Source organism: Chinchilla lanigera, unplaced genomic scaffold, assembly GCF_000276665.1.
Source record: "Chinchilla lanigera isolate Chin_1 unplaced genomic scaffold, ChiLan1.0 scaffold00030, whole genome shotgun sequence".
NCBI lineage: Eukaryota > Metazoa > Chordata > Mammalia > Rodentia > Chinchillidae > Chinchilla > Chinchilla lanigera.
In genome coordinates, this window is record NW_004955431.1 from 19,139,089 (window position 1) to 19,151,129 (window position 12,041).

Here is a 12,041-nt window from a genome sequence, read left to right on the forward strand (position 1 = left end):
CAGGCTGGTCTTGAACTCGCAACAATCTTCCTGCCTCAGCCTCCCTAGTGCTGGGATTACAGGCGTGTGCCACTACACCCGGCTATTTATACTTTTATTTAGTGCCTTCAACATATGGTGTATTTAAAGTAGCTGTTTAGGTTTTTTTTTCTTTTAATTTTTTGAGACAGGGTCTCACTGTGTAGTCCAGCCTGATCTTGAACTATATACTCCAATATGACCTAGAACTTACGGCAATGTCTCTCCGAGGGTTGGGATTACAGGCATACGCCACTATGCCAAACTTAAAGTAGCAGCTTTTAACATCCTTGTCTATTACAGATACTGGTTTAACAACCTAACTGTTTTACTACTGTTTGGACTTACAACCCATCTTTTTTGGGGGTATAGTTCTGTAGATCTTGTTTATACAGCCTCAATGACTTTATTTTATATAGTATACCTTATTTATACAGTACTACAATTTTTGCTGGTTGTTTTGTACAGTACTGTAGTTTTATGTTCTCTTACGCATTTTAGCGCTTCATGTAAGAGTTATGCAAATAAAAACAAAGTCATCAGGTTGGAGTTTCCTTTGACCATTTCTTTTTCTAAATGTTGTGGTGTACATGCAATATACCATTCCTCATTTAGTGACCAATTCAGCTCATGACCTAGTCACAGGGACAGAACTTGGTCATTAAATGAGGACCGTTTCTATTCTATATTGTGACACCTCTGGAACTGTTCCTACTGATCCTTCCTTTCTTCTTATTATGGGCTATATTTTCCTGCTTTTTTGCATGCTAGTAGTTTTTTATTAGATGCTAAGCATAATGAATTTGATAGTCTTAGGTGTTGAAGTTTTTATAATTATTCAAATTTTTTGGAATTTGTTTTGGGGTGTAGTTGATTTACCTGAAACAAGCCTGGGTGTTTAAAGCTTTGAACTGTGGGTCCATAAGACACCTTACTGTAAGGCTAATTAGTCCCCACAACTAAAGTAATACCCTTCTGAGGGCGACCCGATGCACTGAGTCTTGAGAGGTCTTCTCAGCTGGTGGGAGTATGAACAGTTCCTAGCCCCACGTGCGCTCTCAAGATTGTAGGCCCCATTCCTGTCTCTTGTCTGAAACTCTGCAGGCCCCATGTACTCTGAACTCTGTCTCCTTAATTCAGGGAGACTGTTGAGCTCTGTTTAGGTTCCTCTCCTTGTGCTGTACCCTGGAAATCTCCTGGCATTATACCTCATTTTATCCCCCTCACTCAAGCTATTATTCTATGCTATCTGCTGTCTCAAGTCTGAAGACCTCCATTACATGTATTTTCTTTTCAATTTTGGGTTTTTTGTGTTTGTTTTCTAAGGTGGCAGGATATTATTCATAATGTGACAGAATTTTAATCAGAATATAGTTATAGGACAGAATGATTCAAGAACAGAACACAGAATATAGGTAAAGGGGATAAAACGAAAAGGCTAATTTAAAGTGCACTCTAGCTTCTTCTAATCAGTGGTCTGATGAGAAACCAAACCATTTAAGAAAGAGACTATTACTTTTTTTTCCCTTGGTTTTGGTTTTTTTCCAGTACTGGGAATTGAACTCACGACCTCGTGCTTGCCAGGCAGGAGCTGTGCTCCCCAGCCCCGAGACTATTACTGATAACATAATTAACCTCAAGAGAAAAGCACATTGAGTAGCAGTCTTGCCTTAGGAGACCTAGTGAAAAAAATAATCATAAATATACCAACAATGACTACACATTAGGTCTGCAATATGGGTATATCAGTCTCTGCTGGTCTTAACACCTGGGATTCCACTCCTTCAGCATTCTCTGAAGAAGAAAATCTGGCAAGTACCTTAACAACTCTAGGTACATCTGCTGCCAGCCAGATCTACGCTTCAGTAAGATCACCTTACCGAGACTGGGCAGGTGAAAAGGTAGCAATGACATACATAATCACGAGGAGGACATTTTTCTTTACTTACTACGTTCAAAATAAAAGGCTTTTGTTTTTAGAAGCTAGGTATTACAAGTAATTTTTTTTTTGTCTTTTTGAGACAGGGCCTTATTATGCAGTTCAGGCTGGCCTTCCACCCACTTTGTAGTCCAGGCTGGTCTCAAACTCACAGCAATCCTCCTCCCTCAGCCTCCCCAGTGCTGGGATTACAAGTGTGCACCACCACGCCTGGCTTAAAAGTAATTTTAGTTAAATCCCCAAAGAAGTTTAAGGGGAGGGGATAGCTTCTATTGTTTGATGTTGTTCTGGGTGTCCAGTCTCCCTAGCCAAGGCTTCTGTCTGCTAATGCCATTAACAGAAACTAATGCTCACAATGGATCTAGTAACCTATAACAGCTTTAGTACCTCTACCTAAAACTTGGTGGGCAGGACCAAGAAACTGGAAAGGGAACCTAAAAAATTATTTATTAAGAGCCTCAAGTCTCTTGTCCACCTCTTAAAGGGTAGTTCTGACTACACAGATCATGATTAAATCTTGTACCCTTTAAGCCAGAGATCCCTCTCACATCTACTAGATAAACACATAAAATAGTTAAGCAGGAGGCTCTCCCAAATACTCTTCAAAAGCAGTGATTTTGTCTTCCATGGCTTTTCTACCCTCCATATTATCTAATACAGTGCTATGCACACAGCTAAATGCCTGCTGGTTAATAAATACCTTTACTTAACTGGTAAATATCCAGTTTCTATGTACCAGGCCAACATTGTTTGTTATTTTCACTTTTTAGCCATCTATACTGTGTAACCTTACAGAAATCAGCCTTAACCCACCTCTCCAATCTTCTTACAGTGAATCTAGTTTCATCTGACCTCAAAGCTGTCATTAAGAATGTCTCATCGCCCATGCTTTGAACACACAGGGCTCACAAATCTTAAGTTTTCCACTCTTCAATACTAGTATTGCAGTAGATTTTGGAATCTTGTCTCAAGACTATAGATGAAGATATGACAAAGGTGTCAGAAGAAGTATATTTAGATCCTCTTTTTGTTGTTGTTTTGAGACAGGGTCTCACCATATAGTTCAGGCGAGTTTGAATTGAGCCCAGGCTGGTCTCAAACTCATAGCAATCCTCCTGCCTCAGCCTCCTGTGTCCTGGAATTACAGGCATGTGCCACTGTGCCTGGCTTACTCAAATCTTAAAGCAGCTCAGGCAGTTAGAAATCATGACTGCCCATGTAGATTTGGAATCTTAATTCCTCATTCTGCACTCAAGGTAAAGGAAAACTAAATGTGACAGCCCTGTTGAATTCTAGGGACTGGTGCCTTGCTCTTTTCTGGCAGTTCTTTCTCTGCCTTACAGTTTTTCATACAACTATGATTTGTAGTTAGTTCATTTCACACTTGAGGGGAATACACTATTCTCTACCCTATCTCTGACCACTGTCAATATGGACTGGTCAGCCAGGTGTGGTAACACATGCCTGTAATCCCAGCACTCAGACAGCTGAGGCAGGAGGACTGCCTCAAATTTGAGGCCAGCCTGGGCTACACAGTGAATTTAAGGACAGACTGAACTAAATAGCAAGACTCTCAAAACAAACAAACAATATATATACAGAGAGACACACACACACACTACTCTCCCTACAGTTTTCCCTGATAAAATTAATATATTATATCCAAAGGTTATCTGTTCCATTGATTTGGAGTTATTTAATGTGCTAATTCAAAATTATTGTTGTAAATAATATCATTAAGATTATTTTTGGAAACTTTTAAGTCATATTTCAGAGTTGTTTTACTTCACATTTTATCAATGTAGCGTTTTACTACCTCAAATACCAGTCCAGTTACTCTTTACATTTATATTTATGGCATCAGTTATTAGCTTTTATAATTATAAATTACTTTTTATTATGTTAGTCTTTATTAAAATGATATTTGCTAGCACAGTATCAGTGAAATTACACAGATAACAACAGGTACGCTTTCAGGCATAGTTGGCATGCTGTAATTACAGCACTTTAGGAAGCCATGGTAGGAGATTGCAAGTTTGAGCCCAGCTAGGGCAATTTAGCAAGATCCTGTCTCAAAATAAAAAAAGGGCTGGAAATGTAGTTTAGTGTGATAGCCTTGGGTTCAATTCTTAGCATCACCCCCCCAAAACGTTAAAAGAATTATGTTGCTTATTTATAAATAAGAATGTATATCTCTCAATAGTAAGAACCTTAAAACCATCATCTTTACAAATTTCAAGAGTTTATTTTCAATCTTGGTAACTTACAAGTTATTCCCCCCCCAAATTTGCACACCAAAAAAAGTTTAAAGAACAAGGCAAGTTTGGATGTTGTAAACTATGAATGACAAAATTTAACATTTCAAACCATTTAAATCATGCAAAACTTTTTCTTCTTCATACCCACCAAATATTTAGGTACAAATTACCCTGTAGGAGTCCTTAAAGGAAGCTCCATGAACTCTTAACCATATCTGCTCCTAAAACTAATTCTAACTATTATTCCATTGCATTACATGTACTCACCTTATGTAAATCCATTTCAGCTTTTAATTTGTTTTGTGCCCACTTTACTTTAATGATGTGAGAGTTGATATCTTCCTTCAGTTTGTCTATTTCTCTGATGAGTCTAGTCGTTTCACCTTCCTAAAATAATATCAATAGGTCATATTTTTCATTTAACACAACTAGCTAAATTATCTGTATATCTTTTATATTCCCTAAAAGTAATCAGTGCAGTAACAGTATAATTAAAGTGCTGTATAGACCCAAGGCTATAAAACTGATTCAAGGTTCAAACAATAAAAGAGAGCAATAAAATCCTAAAGGCTATTAATAATCATGAAGATAATTAACACATATTTTAAACAACCAGGTATGTTATAAGCGCAAATATACCTTTTATGATTCTTAACAAGCTAATATTAAGGTGAAATATAAACTAAATTGATTTTGCTAGAATTCCTAAAGCTAGTAACAGTATTTCTCAATTAAAAGTTAACAATAAGAGCTCTGAATAGCTATCTCAGTAATAAAACTCCCTAAGACTGAGTCTTAAGAAGGATATGTTTATTTGAAAGAAAAAAACTATATTCTATGGTTAGTGCTACATTAAGATTCTGGCCAGATTATACTTTTCTAAAATTACTTGGCTCTAAAATTATTCATATTTGACACTATATATGTATTTTACCAAGATATAGTCTCTATTTAAAGCTTAAACTAATTTTTCCAATATATAGATTTTAATGTCACAATAACATGATATTAGAAGGCAGACTTTAAAGAGATAGTGAAAGGGACCAGAGTGAGGGGGTAGGTAACAGGAATGGAAAGAATAAAAATATATTATAAATGTACCAATATACCAAAAAACCTCATTATTCAAATGTATTAATTAAAAAACTTCTATCAAGAAAAAGTTCCCCAGCAAACTTTTTTGCAACCAGGTAATGAGATGCTGCAATTTCTGAAACATTCCTATTCTTAGTAGGTAAGCTAATAAAAGTAACTTTATACTTTAATATTTTTAACCATGTTATTATTCAAGGAAAAGCAGAAAGAATAAATTTCAAGTAAGGTGTAAATTATACCTTTGTTTCATACAGCTGCTGTAATCGTCCTTTCTCCTGAGAAAGTTGCTTAACTTTATTAGTGTTTTTCTCAAATTCCTTATTTGCGTCTCTAAGTTTTCTCTCAAGTATTTCTTTTTCCTTTCGAAGGTCTAAAGATTCCTTCTCACCTCTTACATACTTCATTACCATTGCTTCTTTTTCTTGGCGTGCCTCTTCACATTTCTTATTGGCCTTTAAAAATATTATTTAGCATTAATAAGAAATATTTTTATGCATAAAATATTTTAAACATTTTCCTACACTGTAACCACTGTTTTTTTTAAAACATTTCCTGGACTTGTGCCATAAAATTTCAGGAAAAAGGGAAAAATTCAAAGTTAAAGAAAAATGATAGAGCACTAATATTTACTTTTGTCTTCTCCTAATTCCTTTTACCTTGGCTGATATGGTTGTTACTTTCATTTATTCCCCCATATCTGCTTCTCACCATTTTCTGATCCATCCCAGGAAGAGGACCATCAGGGGCCATATAATCCATTTTCAAACTTCCAGCTGGGGTCAGCCAGCAGGAGGCACTTGACAGCAGGGCAAGAATTAAGTAAAATAAGATCTGTCTCCTCTAGTCACCAGAGGTTGGGAGAAGGCTACTGCTCCTGTCAGGTGGCCTTTTATTCCACTGACTTCAGCTGCTTTTAGATCTCCAGCACATAATGATAAATGATAAATAACTCTTCTTTCTAGAGTACTCAGACTCAGGTATGTGTTGAAACACATAACAGACTAATGGAAAGAGATATATATATATACCTATATATGTAAGGATATATGATTTGTACATATATATGATCTGATATATAACCAAAATGTCAATAATCAGCTGTGAAATAAGGCATGGGATATAAAAAGCTTGGAGGCAGAGAAAGCAGAAATTTAGATGGAAGGCTTTCTTTATTTCATATACTTTCTTAGTTAATTTTTTAACAATTAGCATGTACTTAATATACTGCTTAATTTTAAAAGGTGAATTTTTATACAAATGAAATGACCTGTTCTTACAGAGTTAGTTTAATAAATAAGAGTCAATAAACCATCAAGTTTCAATAATAAACTATAAATACCTGTTCCATCCTTTGAGCCATTTCTTTGTGTAACTGCTGAATTGCATTTTTAGCTGCAACGTCTTGAGCTACTAATTTATCTTTGGAAGCTTTAACTTCTTTATTAAGTTCTTCTATTCTTGTTTCTAACTGTAAAGAAAATTACTTTTAGATTATTTTTATAGCTGTACCAACAGGCTTAATACCTGAAATAAATATATACATTATAAACAAATGTAGTGAATAAACTCTAATCACAGAAATCAGAACTATTAGCAATGTTTCTATGTCCCACTGGAATTTCATTAGTATAAATCTGAAGAGATCATGATACATTAAATTGTATATATGGTAAACCCTATGGTATCTACCAAGGAATAATTCAAAGAAACACACTGAAAATGTAATGAAAAAAATAATAATATTTTATTAGTAAATGGTGCAAAAGGAATCCCAGAAGGAGAATTGGGGCAGACAATAAAATGAGAAACATAAATCCAAATGTCAATAACATTAAATGAAAGTGGATTACATAATCACATCAAAAGGTAGAAACTTACAAACTGGAATAAAAAGCAAAATCCAACAGTATGCTACCTATAGGAGATATGTGCTTCAAAGATACAAGCAGACTGAATATAAATGGAAAGAGATATAATTGCATGCAAACGGCAATTACAGGAAAAGTAGGAACAGCTTATACTAATAACAGGCAAAAAAGACTGGAATATGTCTATATTTTTTGGGCACTGGGAATCGAACTCAGGACCTTGCGCTTGCCAGCAGGTGCTTATGCCACTGCGCTATCTCCCTGGTCCCAAAAGGCTGGAATAAAAATGTTACAAGAGGTAAAAGACATTTCATAATGATAAAAAGATCAATTCATCAAAGAGATCTTATATGTGTGTGTGTGTGTGTGTGTGTGTGTATAAATATATATCACTATACACATATATAGCACTAAAATGAACCAAAGAAAAACTAACAAAAATGAAGTGGGAACTAGGCAAATCACTAACAGCTACAGACTTCAATACACTATTTCCAAAAATGGACAGAGACAGATGATTAACAAGGAAGTAGGATATTTGAATTATACTATACAACAACTAGATCTAATACCTCTATACAAAATTCTATCCAGCAATAGCAGAATATACATCCTCTGCACACGGAGTATTTTCCAGGATAGAACAAATGCTAGACTATAAACAAACATGAACAAATTTAAGAGACTGGTATCACACAAAATAAATTCTCCAGTTATAACAGAATAAAGTTAGGAGTCAATCACAGGAAGAAATTAGAGAAACTCACAAATCTGTGAAAAATAATCTACTGCTAAAAAAACCAATGGAAGAAATCACAAGGGAAATCAGTAATAGTTGATGAATAAAAACATATAACATACCAAACCTACTAAATGAAATGTTTAGTGGAAAATCACTACCCATACTGCAAAGAACAAAGATCTCAAATCAATAACCTAAACTTCTATCTTAAAGCACTGGAAGATGAAAGAAAATAGTAATAGATTAGAGTGAAACTTAATGAAATAGAGAATTAAAAATTGCAGAAACAATCAAAATAAAAAATTGGTTCTTTGAAAAGATTAATGAAAGTGACAAAATTAGACTGAGACAGAAGACTCAACTACTAGAATCAAAATGAGAGACGTTAGTATTAAATTTACAAAGATAGAAAAGACAAACACCATGAACAATTTAATTTACATCAAACTGACAATTCTTAGTAAAACACAAATTACCAAAACTGTCTCAAGGAGAAACATGAAGTCCTGAATAGACCTATAACAAGTAAAGGATTGAATTGAAAAATAAATAAATAAAAGAAAACTAACAAAACAAGAACCACCAGGCACTATAAAAAATTTAGGTCTACCAAAGCACAGTGGCACATGCTTGTAATCCCAGCACGCAGTAGGCTGAGGCAGGAAGATCACTGAGCGTTCAAGGCCAGCCTGGGGTACACAGTGAGTTCAAGACCAGCCTGAGTTGCACGGTGAGACCCTGTCTCAAAAAAAAACCAAAAAACAAAAACAAACAAGTCCAAGAGACTCTGCTTTAAAAAGATTTGGGCCAGGTGTGGTGGCACATGTCTATAATCTCAGCACTCAGGAAGCTAAGATAGGAGGATCACTGTGAATTCGAGGCCAGCATGGGCTACGAAGTAGCCTGAACTGCATAGCAAAAACCTGTCTCAAAAAGATGAAAAAAGAAAACACAGAGAGAGAGAGAGAGAGAGAGAGAGAGAGACAGAGGGAGAGACAGAGAGAGGGGGAGAGAGAGAGAGAGAGAGAGACCACATTTAAAAAAAAAAATCAGGTCTAGATGGCTACCCAGGTAAATTCTACCAAACATCTAAAAAATACCAATATCAATACCTCTATAAAGAAGGAACACTTCCCATCTTATTCTTTTCATTCCTAGGTGTACAACAAAGGATAAATGAAAACATGTGTTGACAGAGGCATTATTCATAATAGTCAAACAAAAACAATCCAAATGTCCATCAGCTGACAGATAAAATATGGCACATCTATACTGTGACACTGACCACTGACTTAATTGGATTAAAAGATGCTTAGGAAGGTAACTGGATTGTGAGGGCGTTAACTTCATGGATGGATTAACCATTGCTGAGTTTATAGTTGTTGGAGGAAGCAGGTCACTGGGGGTATGCCTTTGGGTACATCTTGTCCCCATCCGCTTCCTTTCTGGCTCTTTTCCATCTCTATCCCTAGATGCCACAATGTGAGGAGCTGTGCCCTATCATGCCTTTCTACCATAATGTTTCTGTCTTGAGGCCAGTTGACCATGGACCAAAGACTCGGGAACTATAAGCCAAAATCAACCTTTTCTCCTTTAAGTTGTATCTCAAGCATTTTGCCCTAGCAATGAAAAGGTAACTAACACATACATAATGGAATATTATTCACTCATCCAACATGCACTACAGCTTGAATGACACTTTGAGAACAGTATGCTAAGTGAAAGCATCTAGACACAAAGGACTGTAACAGGGTCCCTTTTAAATGAAGGGTCCAGAACAAGGAAATAGATGAAGAAAGACTAGTTGTTCCCTGGGGGTAAGAGTAACATAGATGGAAAATGTAGCGTGACTGCTACTGGGTATGGGGTTTATTTTTAGGTGATAAAATGCTCTAAAACTGTAGGGGAAGTAGCACAACTGAACACCATTCAATCACACACTTGAAATGGATGAACTGTACAGTATGTAACTTGTATCTTTTTTAAAAAGTCTAACCAAGTACGGTGGTGCACGCCTGTGATCCCAGCACTTAGAAGACTAAAGAGAATCACTTCAAGTTCAAGGCCAGTGTGAACTACACAGTGAGACCCTGTCGCAAAGAAACTAAATAGTTTTAAAAGACCTAAACATTAGCTTAGGCACATATGTTATTAATTTTCCTTATAAAATTACGTAGAGTAACACTGTCCAATAGAAAAAAATCACATGTATAACTTTAATTTCCTAATGATCGCATTTTTACAGAGCAAAATGAAACAAAAGTTTATTAAATCCCAAATATCCAAATTGTTATCATTTCATTATGTAACCAACATTTAAAAATGAGGTGTTTGTACTTTTTGTACTAAGTGTTCTAAATTAGATGTGTGTTTTACACTTACAGCAACTCTCTCAATTTGGACTAGCCACCTTCCACAAGCTCAGTGGCTGTATGTGGCTAATGGTCACCATGTTAGTGCAGATCTAGAGACAAAATTAAGAAATAAAATCTTGCTATAGTAGTTTTCTAGTCAAAAGTATAAACTTCCGTAAATGCTGGCAAAAGAAATATGAACCTGTTTTTTTCTCATTTTTTTTCCCTAGTGCTGGAGGTTGAACTCAGCACCTCATGAATGATAGGTAAGCAATTTCTACCACTGAGCTATACCCCGCCCTTATTAAAAATCTTGGTTTTGAGACAGGATCTTCCTAAACTGCTCAGTCTGGCTTTCAATTTACAATTCACCTGCCTCCCTCTCTAAGTAGCGGGGATTACAGCGTAGCTCAGATTAGAGGGCACTGTTATGATTTAGACTAACAGATATCCCCTCAAAGCTTCATGTGATCATAGGTGCGGCTTCTGGGAGGTGACCAGATTCTGACAGAATTATAGCTGACTTGCTATTATTAGGAAAACAATAATGCCAATATGATACACTGGAACTTATGAGATGCAATGAAAGCAACCCTACATGGGAAATTTATACTGGTGAATTCCACCACATAAGAAAAAAGTGAACTCAAATAAATAACCTGATGTTAAACCTTAAGCTTTTAGACAAAGAGCAAGTTAAACCCAAAGCACATACGAAATAAGAAATTATAAAGATCAGAGCAGAAATTAATGCAATTGAGACTAAGAAAATAATACAAAGGACCAATGAATCAAAGAGTTGGTTCTTTGCAAGATTAAAAGACAAACCCTTAGCTGACCTTATCAAAAACAGGAAAAAAAAGACTCAAATCCATGCAATTCAGAATGAAAAGGGTGAAATTACAACAGATCCTGCAGAAATTTAGAAGATCATCAATACCTACTTTGAGAACCCGTACTCCAATAAGATGGAAAATGCAGAAGAAACGGACAGAATCTTTGACATATATGAATTACCAAGTCTCAATCAAGAAGATAATAAAATTCTAAATAACCCACTCAATCCTGGAAGCAAGTATTACCCTGATACCAAAACGAGAGAAGGACCCGACCAAAAGAGAACACTATAAACCAATCTCCCTAATGCAGATCTAGAGACAAAATTAAGAAATAAAATCTTGCTATAGTAGTTTTCTAGTCAAAAGTATAAACTTTTCTAGTCAAAAGTATAAACTTCTAGTCAAAAGTATAAACTTTATAAATATAGATGTAAAAATCCTCAACAGATACTGGCAAACAGAATGCAGCAAACCATCAAGAAGATTATACACCATGACCAAGTAAGATTCATCTTAAGGATGAAGGGATGGTTCAACATATGAAAATCAATAAATGTAATACACCACATTAACAGAACCAAGGATAAAAACCACATGATCATCTCAACATGTGCAGAAAAAGCATTTGACAAAGTCCAACACCTCATTCATGATAAAAAAATAAAATAAAACTACAGAAAGTTGGAATAGAAGGTCTTTGTTTCAATCTGATAAAAACCACCTCTATCAAATCAACTACCGGGGCTGGGGATTTAGCTCAGTGGCAAAAGCGCCTGCCTGGCAAGCGCAAGGTCGTGAGTTCGGTTCCCGGTACCGGAGAAAAACCAAAAAAAAACAAAAAACTCTACCACAATGGTAATCTTTACTTCAATCCTCACACCGAAGGCAGTTTTCAGATGCAAGAACTGCGTGTTCCATGCACAGGTAC

At 35.7% G+C, this 12,041-nt stretch overlaps 1 protein-coding gene across 4 annotated transcripts in view; it reads right to left on the reverse strand.

The window, feature by feature from the left end:
- Positions 1-12,041, reverse strand: part of Ccdc186 (coiled-coil domain containing 186) — a 50,396-nt gene that overhangs the window by 18,152 nt on the left and 20,203 nt on the right. For all 4 annotated transcript variants that reach the window (XM_005387812.2, XM_013515849.1, XM_005387811.2 and 1 more), the window contains exons 4-6: positions 6,650-6,778; positions 5,550-5,762; positions 4,483-4,602 (exon numbers count right to left, since the gene is read on the reverse strand). In XM_005387812.2, the coding sequence (XP_005387869.1) occupies positions 4,483-4,602; positions 5,550-5,762; positions 6,650-6,778 (462 nt within the window). The remainder of the gene's footprint in view (positions 1-4,482; positions 4,603-5,549; positions 5,763-6,649; positions 6,779-12,041) is intronic.